At 32.3% G+C, this 22,552-nt stretch overlaps 2 protein-coding genes and 1 pseudogene across 4 annotated transcripts; 1 reads left to right on the top strand and 2 right to left on the bottom strand.

Annotated features, from left to right (window-relative positions):
- Positions 1–173: 173 nt before the first annotated feature.
- LOC123889682 lies at positions 174–2,980 on the bottom strand (annotated as a pseudogene).
- A 6,299-nt stretch (positions 2,981–9,279) lies between these two features.
- Positions 9,280–14,508, top strand: LOC123890243. 2 transcript variants are annotated; one of them, XM_045939809.1, is made up of 10 exons: positions 9,280–9,417; positions 9,846–10,168; positions 10,279–10,362; positions 11,012–11,443; positions 11,660–11,795; positions 11,987–12,149; positions 12,277–12,405; positions 13,080–13,274; positions 13,905–14,027; positions 14,135–14,266. In XM_045939809.1, exons 2-10 carry the CDS (start codon positions 9,874–9,876, stop codon positions 14,249–14,251), a joined length of 1,674 nt encoding a protein of 557 aa, XP_045795765.1. In that variant the 5' UTR covers positions 9,280–9,417; positions 9,846–9,873; the 3' UTR covers positions 14,252–14,266. The 2 variants fall into 2 exon arrangements, with proteins under 2 accessions (XP_045795765.1, XP_045795764.1); XM_045939808.1 differs by having other exon boundaries at positions 9,394–9,475; positions 14,135–14,508.
- A 4,336-nt stretch (positions 14,509–18,844) lies between these two features.
- LOC123890207 (SNF1-related protein kinase catalytic subunit alpha KIN10-like) lies at positions 18,845–22,372 on the bottom strand. Of its 2 annotated transcripts, XM_045939773.1 has the most exons (10): positions 22,130–22,367; positions 21,846–22,030; positions 21,573–21,758; positions 21,271–21,402; positions 20,858–21,043; positions 20,452–20,541; positions 20,299–20,382; positions 20,054–20,185; positions 19,484–19,723; positions 18,845–19,355 (listed from the first exon to the last, which is right to left on the bottom strand). In XM_045939773.1, the coding sequence occupies exons 1-10, from the start codon at positions 22,323–22,325 to the stop codon at positions 19,242–19,244; spliced, it is 1,545 nt and encodes a 514-aa protein (XP_045795729.1). In that variant the 5' UTR covers positions 22,326–22,367; the 3' UTR covers positions 18,845–19,241. The 2 variants fall into 2 exon arrangements, with proteins under 2 accessions (XP_045795729.1, XP_045795728.1); XM_045939772.1 differs by having other exon boundaries at positions 18,853–19,355; positions 20,299–20,541; positions 22,130–22,372.
- Between the last annotated feature and the right edge of the window lie 180 nt (positions 22,373–22,552).

Raw genomic sequence — 22,552 nt, 5'->3', positions numbered from 1 at the left:
GACGTCTGAGACCTTTGCACTATATTACTTTCATTATTACAAGACTATTTTACTTTCATTTTTCTTGTTATGTAGATGTTCAATTACTTTTCGTTTAATTAATGATAACTTAACAAAAAACTGGAAATGCTGCAATTTACACATATTTTAAAAATACACAAAAGTTAGGATACCGTATTTGACATCAAAATTTTGATATACAAGAATCATTTGTCATTTCTAATTATCACTATACATCATAAAAAATAAGAAATATAATATCAATAATTTTGATACAATATAGGAACATTCTGTCATCCAAAATTGAGATCCAAGCTAACCAAGTAGATAAAATTGGTGTGAAGGATCTTAGAGGAGCTTCTTCCTCTCAAAGAATGTCTTCAAATTCCATATTTGTAAACCAGAAACAGACAAGCAAACTATGATTGAAAGAAAAATGAAGGTAAACATCTTATTATCAGTCGCTCTGTTAAGATCTTGCATCTCTTCCTCCCTGTATTAAGGAAATCAAAATACAACAAAAATTCTCATTAGAATGAGTAGAAAATTTTCTTCAATACCTTGAGAATTGTTTTTTGAAATAGAAATGGAATTTGTCATCTACCTATTGCACCCTTCACTTGTCACATTCATGAGCCATACAGAATAACGTAGTAAACAAGTTACTACTCATAAAGGTTGAGCAAAATATATATAGAAAGATGCCGGCAACATAAAGATGGAAAATTTCCCGTCACAGAATAATCTTTGCTATACTACAAGAACAAAAAAAAAATGATGTCACAAATTTTCTATATTCTTTTGTTATTTCTGTTTTATTGGTTAGGCATTAGGTTTAGTCAGTAATGATCGCATCCCGAGTTGTGGGGCAGAACAATCGAATAAAAAATTGGGATGGCTGCAACGGGGAATGTGGTCTTTTAGCGGTGAACCATTGGCAAAACATGTCACACTCTTCTCAGATGAGAATGTAGCCGCCAAAGATATAGCACCATTTTGCATTGCCTCGCCGCATGTAGGGGAGGCTAGGCACTGTTCTGTGCCGCCCCTACGGTGCCTTCCCAAGCCGCTATGGACAACATAGGTTATGATTTTATCGCTATTTCCCTATTGGTCATATGACAAATAATAGAATATCAGTTTTGCAGGGCAACACGAATCAGATCACTCTTGAACAACATAGGGAATAGCAAGAGTTGATACAATGAATTGTTGTAGTCATAGTGTGTAATAAGGAAATGCTGGGAGTTGCATCGCCATAAGCCACAGCCATACACAGAGAGATTCATCAATGAAAGATAGTCCAATTTCCTCTAAGCTAACAACTATATATTCCATATTTCTTGCATATAAAAGAAATTTTGAATGTACTTTTGTTGCTATAAGATTAAATGATGTCATAACATTTATACCTTCCGCGAAGATAAAACATCTCGTCGTGGATGAATGTGACAGTGTCATACAACTTGTGTAATTCAGATTCCATTACCTAAGATGGAAAAAAAAACATCACTTTAGAAAACACACATGATCGAATAAATAAGTACTTTTGTAAACAGAAATCCCTATAACAAACGTGAAAAAGAAAAAATGGTTTAAACTTTAGAATCAGTTTACTCATAATCATTCCTATTTATAAACTTCATTACTAACAAACTTTCAGGCATTGCATTAGACAAGTTAAAATAAAAATGAAAGACTGAAATAACAGTAGCATTACGTTATCAAGCATTCAGTTTAGAAAATGAAAAATACAAATCCCTTTTAGATTAATCAATCACAGTCACAAACTCACAATATCAGAACTCAGAAAGGTTAAATTGTGGCGAATTCGTAATCCAAAGACACCAAAATCCTCTTCTAGGGACACAAATCATACACATCTAAATGCTACCTCAACAAACATTACAATTCTATACTACTCAAACTTACATCAATATCCTCTTTTTTTGGCAATCTTATGCCAGTCTTTGGCAGCCACCCCAGTTCTCCACTCGAAATCAACGGTCACGGTTATCGAGGGAGTGTGATCCAGCATCGAAAAACAAGCCGTGTGGTCACCAGCTTCAACTGTATTAAATGCAAAATTACCAGAAGCCACATGATCACCAAAATGGTAAATGTTCCCATAAGGTGAACGAACCTGACAACCAGTCACATTTTACAAAGCCATTACAAAATATGAGCCATTTGACAACAAGTTCAACAGTCGATCACCATGGACAAATACTTGAAAATTGTCCGAAACTCTAACAACGAATGACGTCAGTCTCAGGAAATAGAAGTATATGATCCTCCTTGTTATTACAGGTATCAATGTTTCTCATTCTCATGGGCGGATCTACAGCCCGGCCAACCTGAACACTTGTCGGGCTCTGTTAAAAAAATTTGGTATTTTAGGGGTTAATTCAGGGCAAAATTGAGATGTTTTTGGTTCAAAACTGAGATTTTTCAGTGCAAAACTGAAATTTTAGTTTAAAATTGAGATTTTGCCCGAACTTTATAAATTTTCTAGCTCCGCCACTGTCTCCTACTAATTGCTTCTTCGTATTGGATTCTATTCTAAATATTTAGAATCCCTAGAAATTCATCCAAATCATCCCTAAAATCCATTTTCCCGTCTAACACTGATTAAAAGAAAAAGCTTCCAAATTTTAAATTTAAATGCATGCAATAAGAACCTAAAGTTTTATGATTGAATCATCAAAATTCATAAGCATACCCTAACATTTATCTTGTAAGAATCAGGAAGCGGATAACCTTCAATCGGATTAACGACAGAGTAATTACCGACGGTCAAGGCATTGCCTTTGATTTCGTCGGTAATACATTTAGGTTCACCCGATTTAAGGTCAAACCGCATTGAATTCACAAAGCTACACATCAATGTAGGGATAATAGCAATGAGAAGAAGAATTGAATTGAACATTGTGATAGTGAAATGTTCTCTCAATTTGGTTGAATTTGGAATTGAAGAACAAAGAGGATTAATTTAGGGTTTGCATGGGAACGAAGAAGAAAGAGAATCAAAACGACAAGTGATATGATAAGAGGTGTAGTGAACTAAAACGGTGAAATGCAAAATTAACGGTTAACTGCCAGATGAATAATAGGATTCTTTCCTTTTCTATAATGAGAACTTTCTTTCTTATATGTGTTTGTCAAATTAAACTTTTTTTTTTTTACCATTAGATTAGACGGTTCAATAAACCTGATGGTGAAAACAAATCAGAAAAAAGTTACTATAAAAAGAAATCTATTATATATATATATATATATATATATATATATATATATATATATATATATATATATATAGGGGTTTTCTAACTTAGACCCTAGTTAGGTCTAAGTTAGCAAGGTGCACCTTTTGAGTTGGACCAAAATACCCATTCTTTTAATTTTTGAAAGAATAGAGCAACAGGGGCATTTCTGTAATTTTCTGCAATTTTGCCAACCATATACACGCGCCCCACCTTCTTAAACCATTAATAGACGCGGATCCAGTGTCGCGCGCGTACCGAAGGTCCATGGTTACAGACCGTTGATTTCCATCAGACAGCCAAAATCTGATCTCATCAAGACTGTCTGATCAATCAGACAGCCCAGATCATCCTGATCCATCAGATTCAAGCGCCTGCGTCACACTGGATTACAACCTGGAGAGAGAAAAATTTGCTTTTTAAAAGTAGGACACGTGTCACACAATGGTTGGCTGGGCGTGATTTTTGTTCATTTTTTACTTTGAACTCAACTATTTCGTTGTAAATTAATTTTTTATTTTTTTATTTTTATACCAAAATTCATAATTTTTTTTCTCTACAAATAGAGACTTGGTTCGTTTGATTTGGACACCGAAAAAAAAACGCAATTTTTCACTACCTTAATCTCATTTATTGTTTACTAAATACGTTACTTGTGTGTTGTAATTTAACACGCACCACTCAACCAACTCACTGAAACCATTATACCAGGAAAATAGTAGATAATATTCTGGAACTTTTGGTATATTTTATTAAATTTTTGGAGACCTGAAACTATTTTTAGTTAATTAAATGAGATAAAACGGTAATAAAAAACTAATGTTTGCTTCTGAAACCATTTTACTGGTAGAATGGTTGCACATAGTTGTATTCTGAAACCATTTTACTGGTAGAATGGTTTCAATGAGTAATTTATTAATTGTGTTTGCTTCTGAAACCATTTATCTGGTACAATGGTTTCAGAGAGTTGTAATCTGAAACCATTTTGCTGGTAGAATGGTTTCAGTAAGTTGATTATTAGTTATTTGCTTCTGAAACCATTTAGCTTGTAGAATGGTTGCACATAGTTGCATTCTGAAACCATTTTACTGGTAGAATGGTTTCAGTGAGTAATTTATTAATTGTGTTTGCTTCTGAAACCATTTATCTGGTACAATGGTTTCAGAGAGTTGTAATCTGAAACCATTTTGCTGGTAGAATGGTTTCAGTAAGTTGATTATTAGTTATTTGCTTCTGAAACCATTTAGCTTGTAGAATGGTTGCACATAGTTGCATTCTGAAACCATTTTACTGGTAGAATGGTTTCAGTGAGTAATTTATTAATTGTGTTTGCTTCTGAAACCATTTATCTGGTACAATGGTTTCAGAGAGTTGTAATCTGAAACCATTTTGCTGGTAGAATGGTTTCAGTAAGTTGATTATTAGTTATTTGCTTCTGAAACCATTTAGCTTGTAGAATGGTTTCGGAGATTTGCACTCTGAAACCATTTTCCTGGTAGAATGGTTTCAGTGAGTTGATTTAAGGTAGTGAAAAATGAGATTAAGGTAGTGAAAAATTGGGTTTTTTTTTCTGTGTCCAAATCAAACGAACCAAGTCTCTATTTGTAGAGAAAAAAAAATTATGAATTTTGGTATAAAAAATAAAAAATAAAAAATAAAAAATTAATTTACGACGAAATAATCGAGTTTAAAGTATTAAATGAAAAAAAATTAACGCAGCCAACCATTGTGTGACACGTGGCCTTACCTTTTCAAAAAGTTTTCTCTCTCCGCCCATCCTTCAGACCACGCGCGCTTGTCGGCGCGTGTGATGCACGCGCGTGGATTTTATGCAATAATAGCGTGACACGTGTCCTGGGGGGGAAAAGAAGTGGGGGGCGCGTGTACTGTTGGGTAAAATTACAGAAATGCCCCTGTTACTCTATTCTTTCAAAAATTAAAAAAATGGGTATTTTTGTCCAACTCAAAAGGTGCACCTTGCTAACTTAGACCCAACTGGGTCTAAGTTAGCAGCCCCCTATATATATATATCAGAGTGTTCTTACTACTTGCAAAACCAACCACAATATATACATAAATAGGGAGCAGAAAAAATTAGATCAAAGTAACTTTTTTGCATTAACTTGTAACATAATTAATAGTTTGATTACCTCATATGGCTCAATTTCATTCTTTGACATTCTAATTCAATTGAGTAAAATTTCTAAACTAAACAATCAGTTTGTACAACTCTTGATAAAAATGATGCAAGAATTGTGTTAGAAGTGGTTACAAGTGAACAATAATATATTGTGGTATAAACACTATCATCTTAATATTATAACAAAAAAACAAAACAACCGATAATAAATTGGTCCAAGTGATAAGAGATTTGAGTACATTAAAAAAGTGGTTAGAAGTTCGATTTCTGCCTCTTACCTATAGAGAAAATTCGATTGAAAAGGGACAACCCACATTGTATGCCGAAGAGGTTCTCCAACCGCTGATTAATTTGCTAAACAGTAGCGAAAACTTTGTATCTATAACATGGTAACAAAAAATAATACACAAAAATCAATTTTTTTTTTTTTTGTCACTCAAAATATAAAACATGAGATAAATAACGCTCGTTTTACCATCAAAGATTGTGCCATAATAAAAGTGGCTGGATTTTACCAACATATTGTGGCACAAGTGGTAGATAATTGAGTTCCTTAACCATTTGGTCCTAGGTCCATCTTCGGCCGATGCATATGAAAAAACATTTGTTGGGAGAGGACAACCCCTTAAATGGATCTCAGTTCAATATTGAAATTACAATCGAAGGACAACCCAACAAATCTTTAAAAAATCACCAATCCAATCATAAACTTTGAATCTATCGTAATTTTTTTTCTAATAAAAATGAGAGGTGAGAGGAGTGTCATTGATTTATAATCAAACGGCTTTTTTTTTTTTTGATAATGAAACAGCTTATATTACTTATTAATAAAATTAACTATAAACGATTTCAAACATCAATTTTAAATTGAACTATTAAAAACAGTAACTGCATCACACGTGCTGCGTTTAATCTAGACTCCTAGTAACATGAAGGAGTAATGTACGTATAAAATGTTGTAAACAAGGGTTTTGTATTCTCATTGATGATTCCAACAATACAAGCTCTCCTTATATAGGGAGATACACATACACAGGCCTAGCAGACTTGGCCCATTGTCAAGGCAAGCCCACTAGCGCGTAGGGATGGCAACGGGCGCCCACGGGTGCGGGTTTGAGTGATACCAAACCCACACCCGAAATCAACACCCAAACCCAAACCCAAACCCAAATCTGTTCGGGTGGCAAAACCACACCCACGCCCACACCCATACCCATTGGGTTCGGGTTTTTTACACCCAAACCCAAACCCACAACGCATTTTGTACTACTTTGCAAATTTAAGCAAAACAAGGTAAATTTAAGCAAAAACAATGGAATTTAAACATATTGTCAATCACTTAGCAAAAACATAGGTTTAAAATTACAAGGGAATTTAAAATTACAAAATAGTCTTTCAAGAAATTAAATTACAGCTAAACTAAAATTAAGTTCTTCCAACTTAATTTTACTAAGAGATTGTGGTTTGTGAAAAACCTAATTTTACTTTTACACTTATATATATATATATATATATATAGGGGTATTTAGGTAATTTTAACATGTTTCGGGTGGGTGTATGGGTTTCGGGTGTGGGTTTGAGTGATACCAAACCCACACCCATATTTTCGGGTGTCACCCAAACCCAAACCCAAACCCAGTCAATTCGGGTTTCGCCCGTTGACTTGGGTTTGGGTTCGGGTGGGTCTCACGAGTTTGGGTTTTTCTGCCATCCCTACTAGCGCGCGTGCCACTAAGGCCAACTATACAATGACTTGGCCTGCAAGCTATGAGACTCTAACATAAAATCTAAATCCATTTACCTATAATGTAAAGTACTACTACCATGTGGGAGGACCGCGGTTCGATTTTCCGCAACTGCGATTAAAAGGGGACTGAAATCACTTGATGTCAGAGCTGACCTCCGAACCAAATTCTAACTAGTGGTGAAAAAAAGTACTAGCATGTATATGAATATATTTGCTTAGTGGTAGTGTACACACGTGCGTATACTGCACTTGCATGTGAAGACAGATTCTGTTTTTCACGTGTTCTGCCTCGTTCTTCGATTTGGATATGAACGTCTCTCTGATTTCTTTTTGGTACTTGTTTTCTGTCTTTCATCATAGTAGTGACCTCATCTCAAACTTTCAGATTTTGGGTTATGCTTATATGATGATGCATATGCTACATAACTTCCTAGTACTATGCATTCAAAATACAAAGTTTCTTTATAAATTATGCATTAAAAGCTAACTTGTGCTTTAAGATACTACTAATATTTTAAAAAAATTTGTGTTTTAAGGATACCACTAATTTTAAGATGAATATTTTTAATTTTTTTAAACGAATTTTAAAACAAATATTTTTATATTAAATTCTTAACATATAATTTTTAAGAGGCATGTTAACATCCTCTTTAAATTTATTTATATTATGAAATATATAATTATTTTATTTTAAAAAATAAGGCGTCTTTGATTATAAAGATAATTTTTCTTTTGATGATCGGTTTATTTAAGGGTTGGCATATTTGAAAATACTTTTACGGTAGACACATAAAGACATATTTTAACATATTTTTCTCTTAATTTTTGTCACTATTTTAATTCTTTTAGTATATAATTCTATTTTTAAATTAAAAAATGATATAATAATAGAAATTCCAATATAGTTAGTACAATACTACAATGCAATTACTAGAATAATAATAAAAAATTACAAATATAAGGAGGAATATTAATAGCATCCAAATACAGATTCAGATTAGAAAAACAGATTATGATACAGATTCAGATTAGAAAAACATATTATGATGAGATCCTACAAAGCACAGCATGCCATATGGTTGCTAACATGTAAGATATGTTTCTTGCTTCTTTCCTTTGTATAGAGCCAGCTAAATCTCATGCATTAAGAGGCCTAAGATTTCAAGCCAGATTATCACAACCAAACAACAAATTCTTCTTATCAAAAACCTCTCTTGATGAATTAATGTGACCATTATTTTCAATTATTTTCATCATTTTTTTCTTTCTTCAACATAATCCATTATTGATTAATTTGATTGTTCCCATAAACAATACAATTTTTGCAAAAGGAAAACACAAAGAAGGTGTTGTGGTTTTTGTGGCATTTGGATCCGATATTGTTTTCTGTCGGACCCACATGCACACTTTCTTCTTCTCTCCTTCATATTGTTGTTCCGTAGAGGAGGGAGAGAATATTCCAATAATTTTCAGGTATGTTATTTTTATCGAAAAAATGCCATTATTTCTTACATTTTTTTTATATTTTTTATTCATTTCAAAGTGATAAAAATAATATAAAAAAGGATTTTGGAATGTTTTGTTTGTATTTCTCAGATCAAATAAAATTGTTCCAAATTTTGTGTCTTTTTTTTCTTGACTTCTTCTTATTTGTTGTGAATCCTATATATTCTTTTGCCTTAGCCATTATCTTGATTCATGTGTTCCAATTTTTTTTTTTTTGCTATTTTCGCATTTCTAAATTGTGGTCCGTAACTGCAATTGTATCCTGCAATTGCAATTGCGGTTGTAATATAAAAGTTTTAGAGGTATCTGCAACAACATTAAAACCGCATTTGCACACTTATTTACTACATTTTTTCGCATTTTGTTGCAACATCAAAGTTCAATGCGTAACCACAACCACCAATTAAAAACAGAATCAACAAAATCAACTTTTTAATGTTACTACAAACAGAATCAACAAATGCATTGAACACAAACATAATTATTTCTTTTCCCTTTTCAAGGTTGTTATTAATGTGTCATTCTCTTTTCTATTCTTTACACGCTTTTGGCTTATTTCATGTCACAACACTTGTGGATTCTTTTGCTTCTTTAGCTTTTTTTTCCAAACACATGCACACAACAATTGATGTAGCTTCCTTGAAACAACCTCAAAACATAACCTCTTTCTATATATATGTTTTTCTGCTTATGGAAATTTATATATATGTTGGTTTATAAGTCTTTCTTTTCCAAGGGTTGAATTGAACTTCATTTGAAAGGTACAATCTACCTTCATCATATCAGCATTGTCAAGTAGCAGCACTATAGTCTATAGCGGTATAATGTAGCAGAATTTAAACAAATCGTTGTTGTTCTGCAATGCACGGTTTAATACAAAGTGTTGTCAAATAGTGTACAATCTACTTTAACATTGTTTTTACTTGGTTCCTTGTTCATTTGTTTTCGATTAGTTGTAAATTTCAGGACTTGTTTGGATTGACTTATTTGAATTTATCTACCTGCATAAACACTTGTGCGACCGTTTGGAGAGATTGTGAAAACAACTCATGACATGTCCATTGGCTCTTTCCAGGATAGCTTATGAAAACAACTTATAGCTTAGATAAAAACAGTTTGACTTTATTTTATCGTTTGTTATAGACATAGCTTATACATAAGCACTTATCTTTGATATATGCTGATGCAGATTCTGAGGTACTTCAATCTCTGATACAATGGGTGGTTGTGCGTCAGTACCTTCTAAGGCAATAAAAGCACCAAAGAAGCTTCAAAGAAGGATAATAAGACGCCGTCGACGAAAGATATCAAATTCAGTTACTAAGGATATCAAGAAGAAGAATAGCAATGCAGGAGGACGCGGCGTAACAGATTATTCTGTAAGTGAATTTGTTCGTAGGGACTTCGAAAATGGTGCAACTACTAAATGTAAAAGATCTGAAGTTTGTAATTCAGCATACCATCTTACTCAACTTGAATGGCATCATAGTCAATATGATGCTGATGCAAACTGTATGTATAGATATATTTTTTCATAACTTAGTTACATCTTTTGACTTTTTCATTTTGAACTTTGAGAAATTAATAATAGTGAACTTTGTTTTTTCATTACTTGTTTGCAGTAATGTGTCAAGAAGAGAATTACTTTGATTCAGTTAGTATTCTGGATTCTGATTCAGAGGATGAGTTTAATAGTGTTCATGGAGGTAATGAATTAAGCATCCCTTTTTAACATCATAACAATGTGGCACTTGAGTTCAGATACCACTAAGAGCTTGTTTGGATTGACTTATTTATGCTTATCTACTGACATAAACACTGACATAAACACTCGTGTGACTGTTTGGTAGAACTTACTTAAACAGTTTATGACATGTTGATATGCTGTTTGGATTGACTTATTTGAGCTTATCGACCGGCATAAACACTTGTGAGACTGTTTGGTAGAACTTACTGAAACAGTTTACGACGTGTCCATATGCTGTTTTGATTGACTTATTTGAGCTTATCTGCTGGGAATGTACCATTATTTACCATCGAACATAAAGTCCATCTTCTAGGACACCCTTTCATATATAATTTTAGTATGTGAAATAACTCTTACTTTGTCTATTAGTACAGTTTTTAAATAGCGACTATAGCGGCGCTACAGTCTATAGCTCAGCATAGATGACTTTGAACAATGAAACGCGATTTAGTACAAAGTGTTATCAAATAACAGCTATATCAGCGCTATAACATTGTAGCATAGTAGAATTTGAACAAAACCTCTATATTTTCTATGATCTGCGATCGACAAAACTGTATTCATATTACCATTTTGGACCATTCTTATTGCTGTTTCTTTCTTTGCAGATGGTTTTCCGATGGCAGGAAGCACAGGTGGAAGCATGTCATGTGGCCAAGTGCTCCAATATGAAGGAAGATCAACATGTGTTGTGGAAAATAACTGTCAATATGAAGAATATCATGAAAGTTATGTTAAGGTTGATGGAGGGAATAACACAGATAAGTTAAAAGGAAGAGATGAAAATAGCTTTGGCCTAATCAATGCACAACATGGTTATGGACTTCCTCGCTTAGGAAAGAATCAAGGAAGCTTCAAAGGTTTAAAAGAAAGTAAAAATAATGCTGAAGAAAATACTCAAGAGAACACAAAGAAATCAAGCGTGAATCGGTTAGCACCGTCCGTTAGTTTCAATAATCGGCCGAGCAAAAAGCTGTCAACGATTTTCAGGCTTTCGTTCAAGCGAAAATCTTGTGATGTAGAGGAATCACCTGAGCTTAGTAAGTGTTTGAATCACTTTAATTCTCATTCCTTGGAAAAAAAGTTACATAGAACAATAAGCACTTTTTATATTTGCATTTGTTTAGGCTTTCACATTGTAGCATAATGGAAATTGTAGAAACATAATTGAAGTATAATTTTAACTTATTATACAGATTAATGTAGCATTAACATATTATTATGCTGATTAAGCTCCTTGATCATGTTATGTAAAGGTCAATCAACAAGATATCTGATCCGTCCACGAGCAGGATATACAATTTCATGTCAGAATGGAGAGAAACTGTCTCCTGGATGTTGGTCTGAAATTCCGCCTTCAACATTTCAACTCCGCGGTGAAAACTATTTCAAGTATGTTGCAATTTTGCTCTTCATTACTGAATCAAATAACCGGTTTTTTTAAATTATCATAGAACATTTTGAAACTTCCATACAAAAGACGGACACATTAGTACATGTCTGCACGCTAGAGTTAGAAAATAGATATCGCCAATTGTATATTCATGGAAATAAAATTATGTAATAATATTAACTTTTTCCAGGGACAAGAAAAAGACTCCTGCACCAAATAATAGTCCATACATTCCAATTGGTGTTGATCTATTTGTTTGTCCAAAAAAGATAGATCATATTGCTAGACACATTGAGCTTCCAAATTTGAAATCCAATGGAAAAATCCCCCAACTTCTTATTGTAAATATTCAGGTATAAATTAAATTTTTTTCCTTCATTGTTTCAACATTCTTATATCTTTATATAGTACTAGGATTGAAATATGTATCATTCTTAAATCTTTCTCTACATTGTGTTTATATTATATGATTTGTTGCAGTTACCTACATATCCAGCTGCAATGTTCCTTGGTGACAGTGATGGAGAAGGGATGAGTCTTGTATTGTATTTCAAAGTTTCTGAGTCTCTAGATGATCACATCTCTTCTCAGTTTCAGGAAAGCATAAAGGTACATCAATTGGTCCATCAATTTTTTGTACTCATTTTAATCAATCCATGACTATGTTTAGAAGTAATTAAAATTTGGATTGAACTTAACTCAACCCTACCAAATCACTTGTAAGGTGAGGGATCGATGTCTCACACTTATCTCATCAAATGTGAGACTCTCAACACGTACCCTTATGTCTAGGTCTGGACATCTAGAGCATGACCTTATTAGTGGCTTGATAACGGACAGTCTAGCAGATCTTACGTTAGGCTCTAAAAGCTACTTAAATTTTGAGTCGAGTCTAACTCAATCCTATAAAATCGGCGTGTAAGGTGAGATATGCCTCCCACTTATAGACACTTTTATAGGTCATATCTCCTCCTCACGCCTAAGACCGGACATCTAGAGTATCATCTGAGTGGCCCGATTGAGGTATCCTAGTGGATTTTGTATTAGACTCTGATACCAGATTAAAATTTAGGTTAAACATATTTCAACCCTACAACCGGCCTTTAAGGTGAGGGAAGTCTCGCACAGTCGCACTTATATACAAATTTTTAAGTCATAGCTCATCCGATGTTGGACTCTCAACAGAAGTGTTATTGAAATTATATTAGTTTCTCTTGTTGAATATTTGGTGTGATATGTGCTTGAAGTTTAAAACTTAACTTGGATTCCATTTCATGATACAGAAACTCATTGATGATGAGGTGGAAAAGGTAAAAGGATTTGCAAAAGATTCTAATGTTGCTTTTAGAGAAAGACTAAAGATTATGGTAGGACTTGTTAATCCTGAGGATATGCACTTGAGCTCTACTGAGAAGAAGCTAGTTCAAGCTTATAATGGAAAACCTGTACTCTCAAGACCACAACATAACTTCTACAAGGTAAAAATAAAGTTCATAGATATATGCATTGTCCTTCCAAATTATAAGCTAGATTGTGATTAACTATGTAGCATTGATATTTTAGATTGAATGTGTGTTTGGTGTCGGCACATATTGGTGTCACCCACCAGTACAACACCAACATGTGCTTATACTCAATTAGTTTTTACGTCTACGTATCAGAGTGATATGTCTGGTGTTTGTGTCAGTGCTATATAGGTGATTAACTTCTACAAGGTAAAAATAAAGTTCATAGATATATGCATTGTCCTTCCAAATTATAAGCTGGATTGTGATTAACTATGTAGCACTGATATGTTAGATTGAATGTGTGTTTGGTGTCGGGACATATTGGTGTCAGACACCGATACGACACCAACATGTGCTTATACTCAATTAGTTTTTACGTCCACGTATCAGAGTGATATGTCGGGTGTTTGTGTCAGTGCTATATAGGTGATTAACTAATTACTGGCTTGAAAGACGGAAAAAAGATGATTGATTGTTGCTTCCTCGGCAAGCTACATAAAAATCAGCTTACATGATATACCTTACTAATAACATGTAAATGTTTTCACCACCTTGTTACATATAACAAAGAAATGATCTTGTTTATTCTGTTCTTAACAGGGACCAAACTACTTTGAGATTGATCTTGACATTCATCGGTTTAGCTACATATCAAGAAAAGGACTCGATGCATTTCGAGATCGGCTAAAAGAAGGCATTCTTGATCTTGGCCTAACCATTCAGGTACAAATTTATTTGAATGAAGTGAATTTACAACCATTTTTGTAGTACTGTTTAGTTATCCTTCAACTAAGATTGTAACTATTTCTCTTAATTTTTTTATATAACAGGCACAGAAACAAGAAGAGCTTCCAGAAAAAGTGCTATGCTGCATTAGATTGAACAAGGTTGATCTTGCTGACAATGGCCAAATACCAATGCTAATGACTTTTGATGGTGAAAGCTAAGGGTTTTCATGAATATATTGTGAGAATTATAGCATTCAACAATATACAAACTAATTAATACATGTAATAATAGTAATTCATTTAATTAAATTAGCTGAGGAAAAAGTGGGAGTTTAATGTTTTTATGTTGGATATGCAAACTTCTGTAGTCATATACTTATATTCAAATGTACATTAAGGTAAAAAAAATAATTAAAAGGGTGATTAACATGTATAATAGACAAATGACATGAAATGTAAAAAAATAAAAAATAAAATTATTATTTATTTTAACTTTTAAACATTTGAAAATTATTTATGAACTTTACCAATCGTTAGTTGGTTCAGTGGTGATTGGTGCTGAACTTGGTAGGGAGGACCGCGGTTCGATCCCCCACAACTGCGATCGGGAGGGGGCTGGAACCACTTGATGCCAGAACTGACCCCCGAACCAGATTCAACTGGTGGTGAAAAGCCGAAAAAAAAAAAATTATTTATGAACTTTTGATGTTATAATGACTAGAACTAAAATGAATGTAACTATTTATTCCCGTGAGTTTAGTTCAGTTGGTAGGGACATTACATTATATATGCAAGGGATCGAGGTTCGAACCCTGATCATCTCACTTATCCACCATAAGGGTGGAATTTCTAGTTGCTAAGCTACAAGATCTTGCATGGGGATAGTGAGATGTCGATTCTCTAAAATTGAGAAATGTCAAATAATTATTTTTGTTTCCTAAAATGGATGGCCATCTTGTCTTTTGGTAGGTTCCTTTGTATTTCTTTTAAATGGTTTGGCAGTACGTTATACGGTGTATCTTTTTTGAGGAATTGGAAAAATTGTTTTGTAGTTTAGTCAGTGACAAAAAAATTTAGTTTTTGTTCAATTTTAAAAACAGTTTTAAAATCAAACACATTACGACTGAAATTGTCATGTTCAGTCTCTTAGTTTTTAGCAAGATTTGTAAGCGCACCTATTAGCCTCACTAGCTTCATGATGAAGGGGTTACGGATATAAATTATGAGTCTTTTTACCATGGATAATCTACACAATATTGATGAGAAAATCAAGTTCAACAAGAAGAGAAGTGATACCCAAGTTGCAATGAAATCTATGGGAAAAACTTTTAATGAGTTTGACTTAATTTTATTATAGTAGGATTTTAAAAGTTCAAACATTTCTTGTGTGATTCGAATTATTATTTTTGCAAAAGTAGCTACTTTTTAAAACATTCACTTCATTACTTTTCTATGAAGCTTCAAAAGTAGGCTCTGTTTAACAAAAATAGCTTATGGCTGATAAGCTAGCTGATAGCTTATGGTTTATGGCTGATGACTGATGACTGATGGCTTCTAGCTTCTAGCTTCTAGCTGATTGAAGTGTTTGGTAAAATTAGTGGTTCAACTGACTGATAAATGTAAAATGACATAAAAGGACATCTTTAATTCAATAATTTTTTTATCAAATTAATACTATTTAAGGATTTTTTGTCAAAAAAAAAACTTAGAATTTAATATTTTAAGTTTATTTTATTTTTTTGGTACAATATTTTAAGTTTATTAATTCAATAAATATATTTTTCAAATATTATTATTAAACTAATTTTTATATGCTAATTGTTTTTAAAAAAATTATTTTCATTTCACTTGATATACTTTATGAAAACATAATTAACAACAAAATATATTCACAATATAGTATAATGGTTAATTATAGTAAGGTACATTGTTTAAAAAAAAAATTATAGTAAGGTACATACTTATGAATTGATAAAAAATATAATATGCTTGCCTTCATATTTGAAAATAGATAATAAGACAACGTTAAAACATAATATATACATGTGATTTTAAAAGAAGCAACGTTAAAATATGTATTTACTTATATTATTTTAAATTCTAATGATAATAAATTATAAAGGGTAAATGATTTTAGTTAAAATAATAAGGGTAAAAGAGAAAGAAAAAATGAAAAGCTAGAAGCTATAAGCTCAGAAGCTATTTCAAGTAGCTTCTGAAAAAGAAACTAAAAGTCAGTAAAATAAGGTAAAAACTCTTTCTAAAAAGACTGTTACCAAACAAATCTTTTAGCTTGTAAGCCATAAGACAAAAGCTAAAAATTAATTTTTTTTGAATTGCGAAACATACCCTTAATATATTCTAATTCCATATACTAGCCACTCAAATATGGGGACCAGTTCATACTTTGACTCTTGAACATTACTCACAATCTCAATTCAATGTCAATTCATCACATCACATGCCCACAAATCAAATATTCAATGGAGACCAGACAACATTAAAATATTGATGTCTTAAAAAAAAAACATTAAAATATTGATAATATTATGATAATATTTGACGCTACACCTTGTATTTTTTATTCTCAAGGAAGAATCCACAGAATATTTTGTTTTGTTAAATAATTTCGCCTAATAATATACTCCCTCCGGCCTCTTTTGGAAGCAAAAATTCTCTTTTACACACTTATTAAGGAGTAACTTTTTTGTCGTAATTTAATGTGATATTTCTATTGAAATTCATAAAATGATCTTATAATTTGCATTGGAACTCTACAATGTTAAAAAAGTAGAACAATTAATGAGGATATTTTTGGAAGAATAACATTGAATAAAGTTAATTTTGGCAAATTTTGCTTATATTTAAAGCCACAATTTTTTGTTGACTTTTGCTTATAAATGAGGTCGGAGGGAGTAGTATCGGACTGTATTGGTTATTGTGATCACCTCACATTTTTTACATTTTGATTCATTAACACTACTATCATTTTATTAAGGGTCATGTTAAACAAACCGTGCACTCGGTGCACTTGTTAAACATATCAAAAATAAAAATAAAATATAAAGTTAATATTGATAAAAATAACTTTTTACATTTTATATGTATTGAGTGCACGAATTTCAAGACAAAATTTCCTTATTTATGTGTTTAACTAGTACACCGGTGCATTGTTTAACATTTTGCTTTTATTAATTCGCTTGTCTAATAAACTAAAACTATTGAAAAAATAATTAATAGAATGATTTATTCAACGTGAACAATTTTTGTTTTCTGATAAGTGATAACCAACATAAAATTTTTCACTGTAGAAACTAATTCCTTAAAGTATTTGATATTGGTATAAGTACGAAATGTTATAGCTAGAAGAATTAATGTAAATAACTTAGAAAGTAAGAGGATACTGAAAATGAGTGGATGGATGAGTGGGGTTAGGAGAGATAGTAACAGTTTCAACACCGTGGAGTGGAGGGAGGTTGAAGATGAAAGAAACAATTTTTCTAAAAATAATTAAGTGAAGTGTAATTATTTTATTGGTTGTGGCCAAAAGTGATTTTAGAACCATTAAAAAAATAAAAAAATGTAATAAAAAAAAAGAACCATTAAAAATAAAAGGTAAATGATCTACTCCCTGCAAAATAAACGAATTTTCGTTTACCCCCTACACATATTTTCTTTTTTTTTTTTTCTGTTGACCCCTGCAAAAAATAGATCCATTCATTTTGCCCCTAGGTGTACAACAGGACACGTGACTGTGCAAATCTGCTGACGTGGCTTGTATACGTGAAAAAAATCATTTATATTTATTTTTTAAAATTTCACGTTAGATAATATTATTTTTTTACCTACAAAATAAAAAAACGAGTTTTCTTATCGTAAAAGTTTTAAAAAAATTTCCTATAATTTTTTTAAAAAAAAATTCATACAAATAATTTTTTTTTCCCGAAATAAAAAAACACCAATTTTCTTATTTCCAAAATAAATATTTTAAAAATTTATTTTCAAATCTTTTTGAATAATAAAAAAAAAGAATCTTTATTTTTTAAAAACAAAACTTTATTTGTAAAAAAAAAAAAACTTTATTTTTTTTGTTAATCTCTTTGAATTAAAAAAATAGAAAAAGAAGTTTTATTCATGTTTATACCTTTCAGTTTAAGAAGGATATGAAGCACAAATTATGTCTCAGACACCTATAACTTCTTTTTCTATTTTTTATTTAATTAAAAGAGATTAAAAAAAATAAATTTATTTTTTTTTGACAAACAAAGTTTTGTTTTTAAAAAAATAAAGATTCTGATTTTTCTTTAATTCAAAAAGATTTGAAAATAAATCTTTATTTTGGGAGTAAATTTTGTAGGAAAAAAAATTGTAGGATTTTTTTTTTAAATTTTGCAGGAAAAAAAATTATCTGTAGGAATTTTTGTTTTTATAATTTTGGCGAAAAAAAATCGTTTTTTTATTTTGTAGAAAACTTTTTTTTAAAAATTTTGTAGGAAAAATGTGTAGGAATTTTTTTTAAACTTTGGGGAAAAAAAGAAAATTCGTTTTTTTATTTTGTAGGAATTTTTTTTTTAAAAAATATTATCGAACATGGAATTTAAAAAAAAAATATAAATGGTTTTTTTCCTTGTGTACAAGCCACGTCAGCAGTCACATATCTGCTGTACCAACTAGGAGGCAAAACGAGGGGATCTATTTTTTGCAGGGGGGGTAATTAGAAAAAAAATCTGCGTAGGTGGTAAACGAAAATTTGATTATTTTACGAGGGTAAACGATCATTTACCCAAAAAAAATTAAACCAAGCGCACAATGTTTTTTTGCAAATATAAATTTTGCTCAGTAGAAGATGACCATAGTTATGCAGCATTCATAGTTCATACATGAGTAATCTGAAATTACATTATCACTAAAACAAAGGCTAATAATATGTAATAGCAACCAAAGCTAATTCATCCATAACTTCCCCAGAAATTTTCATCAAAATGATCAAGTTAAATAAAGGTTAATCTGCAATAGCACCTAGTCAAATATAATTGTTATAAAGTAAATCCTATCCATATTCAGGATTGGCTAATAATATACCTATTGAAATACCGGGGTAGAAAAACCAATAATAGGTCGAGACTGAAGACGGTTATATGTACAATGTAAGCATATTTACATGCAAAGTAAGACAAGTCGAGTATTTTGCGCGCCTAAGCTCTTTCCTCTAGAAGACACGAAGCTGTGAAAGGAAAGCGGCACAAAGATCCAAGAAAAGAAACTCCGGACCATGCACCCTTTGAAGATCAAGAAGATACTTCTGTTCCCGAGTTTCATAAAGCTGTTAGAAATGTGAACATAATAATTAGAGAATATTATGGAAAAGAAAGCACACAGGAACTACACACACTTGAGAAGACAGTTTGTCCAAATGCAGTAATAAAGATTACAGTTCTAAAGGTATATTACCTGCAGTTCAAATTTGACTTCATTTGAATTCGAGACAGCTACATTCTCAATAATGCTGGAATCATCACTAAAGTAATGATTATTATGCGCAGCATTGTTCATCGTTCCTTCATTATGACTGAGAATGCCAGCAACCCACCTGCACTTGATGTTGTAGTGCCCAATCTTCTTCCAACAAACATTTAATTCTCGGAGAGCATTAAGGACCACGGTCATTATTAGATGAGGATGAGCTCGAGACTGTCACAAGTTAACAAACAGGAAATTTAACTACCAACAAAGACATTATAACTACAATTTTCTTGTGGCATATATTTAACAATTTACAAGCTCTCATATGTAAAGTTAGTCATCTTTGCCTAACAACACTAAGATTTTTTGGAAAAGCTGGGTTTGGACAACAGGAATATCAGAAGTGCATGTGTCCAACGAGGAAAGGAAGTAAATACATGAGCAAGAAACTCAACGCCTCAAACTTTCATAGAAGAGAAGGAACAATTCAGACAAAATTATGAAGACATCCAACAATTAATTCTCTCAAACAGCTAAGATAATTACATGGTCACTTACCTGAAGCCCAAGATTCCATTTTCTTTCAACAGGGAGCTGTGGTCTCAATCCAGCTCTTGGATCCATATAGCCCGGAATGCTATGTCCAGCAACAGAAGAAGAAACTTCACGCATTTGGCTAAGACTAGAGTCCTAGGTAACATTATAAAACAAAAAAAACTAATGAGTTTTGGATAGGCTAAGACACTTTCACTAGAGACACACTACTAATGAAATCTTCAGAAGTTAAGCAAAAAGAAACCTACCATGGACTCTTGATACTCAGCTCCAAGACAGCCACTGGAAACACGGAACCGGTTGTCTAATATTATATAGTATGCCACGGTACCCTGGAACATATGGGCAGTAATTAGAGAAAATTCAGCAGATAAACGAGGAAAAAAATGAAAGTTGCAAACCTCATTCTGTATCCTGTGCCGAAGAGATTCAATCAATTGATCGCTGTCAAATCCCATTTTTATCACTTCCAGAAGGATATCCTCATCAATCTACAAAACCATAATAACTTTTAGTTCAGTTTGACAGTTTGGATTGATTATAATGTATAATATCAAGGAAAAATCACTTTATTATCCACAGTATGTTTCTCTGTTTTTAAAATGTAAAAGATTGATAAGACAAAAAAAGTAGCTGAAAGATACGATAACCCTGAAGACTTGTGATTTGTGTAGTTACTCGAGGTTTGAAACCAAGAAGTTTTACATAATGTTAATCAGTTTTTAACTATGAAGAACAAAAAAAAAACCTTTCACATTAACTGAAGAGTAATTTGCAGAAGAGTGAAATAGGGATGTTGAAATAAACCTTGTTAGCCTGTTGCATTGTATTGGGCGGTGGCACAGCTAAATAACGCGGAAGTCTGAGTTTGAACCATGGATGTTGACGAATCTCAGGTATGGTGATCCTCTTCATAGGGTCAGCTAGCAGCATCCTTTGTATCAAATCTCTAGCACCCGGTGACAGATGACTAGGAAGAGTGTATCTTCCTCCCTATATGAAATAATATGTGATGATTAAATCTCTCTAACAGTACCATCAGTGAAAGAAAAATCTGATTTGGAATATGTGGTTCTAAAAAAGTACGTACTATTTTACGGATACAGAATGGTTTGATTCAAAGTAAAGTATCCCTAGAGGATGTATAACTAGTATTATATTATAATATCCAATTCTATAATTAATTAATATTGCATAAATAAAATTAATATCAGCAATACCTTCATTTTCTCTACGAGATCTGAAATGTTTACATCAATAAAAGGAAGAGTTCGACAAAGAAGAGCATATAAAATAACACCACAGCTCCAGACATCTACTTCAGGTCCAGCATACAATCTCCCAGACATAACCTGTGGAGAAGAAAATGTTTAACCCAGAAATACCAATCAAAGAGATAGAAAATATGCACGCCACGCCACACACAAATATATAATAAACATAATGATGATGATGATGATAAAAATACTAATAATAAACATTATTATCATGCATTCCATTACAAATCAAAGAATTTCCAAACCTCGGGAGCTGCATAGGCCGGGCTGCCACAACTTGTCTTAAGAAAGTGTCCGTCACGCATTATGCTGCTTAAACCAAAATCAGCTATCTTGACGACATTGCATTTAGAGTCTAAGAGCAAATTCTCTAGCTTCAGATCCCTATGAACAACCATATTTCTGTGACAGTATTCGACACCAGATATTATCTGCTTCGAGAACACAAGTTAGCTTAAATAATCTGTTACTGGCAAAAGTTTATCAAGTAACCGAAGTAATAAATAATATCCTACTACCTGCTGAAAGAAATTACGAGCTTCGTCTTCTTTTAACCTGCCCTTTTCTGAAATATAATAATATAGCTCCCCAGATTTCATATACTCCATGACAATATATATGTCAGTTTCCGTCTCTATCACCTCATACAGCCGTACGATGTGAGGATGCATGCATAGTCTTAAAATTTTTATTTCTCTTTTGACTGCAAAAGAAACAAACAAAAGATGGTAAGCAGAAGAATAAGGCAAGGCAATATTTCCCTCAAAGTCCACGTCAATAGAAAAGGTAATAAAAAACAAACCTATTTCTTCCATATCCTTGTTCTTCATCTTGCAACGGTTAAGGATTTTGATGGCAACCTTATGACGAGTGAGTACATGTTCAGCAATTTTCACCGTGGCAAAGGTTCCAATACCAAGTGTTTTTCCCAATTTATAATGTTGCAGTAACGAGTCTATACTTGAACCAACACCACCTTGCCCAGCTGGTCCATCCATTTTGATATCTGGAGGCAAAATTATGGAAGACACAAACAAAAAGTCAGACACATGAACTATATCTATCTACATATAAAATATATAAGAATGGAACGAGAAGCACACAAACAAAGGTATACACAAATTGTCGCAATGGATTTATTATAAATATTGACGCAGTACAAGCGGAAGGAAAAGTAAGCGGCTACAATAATTTAGCTTAAATAGAAGTGAAAAATAAAATTAAC

The sequence above is a fragment of the Trifolium pratense genome, linkage group LG6 (assembly GCF_020283565.1).
Source record: "Trifolium pratense cultivar HEN17-A07 linkage group LG6, ARS_RC_1.1, whole genome shotgun sequence".
NCBI lineage: Eukaryota > Viridiplantae > Streptophyta > Magnoliopsida > Fabales > Fabaceae > Trifolium > Trifolium pratense.
The sequence above is the reverse complement of the archived record's forward strand: the minus strand, read 5'-3'. Positions and strand labels throughout refer to the sequence as shown.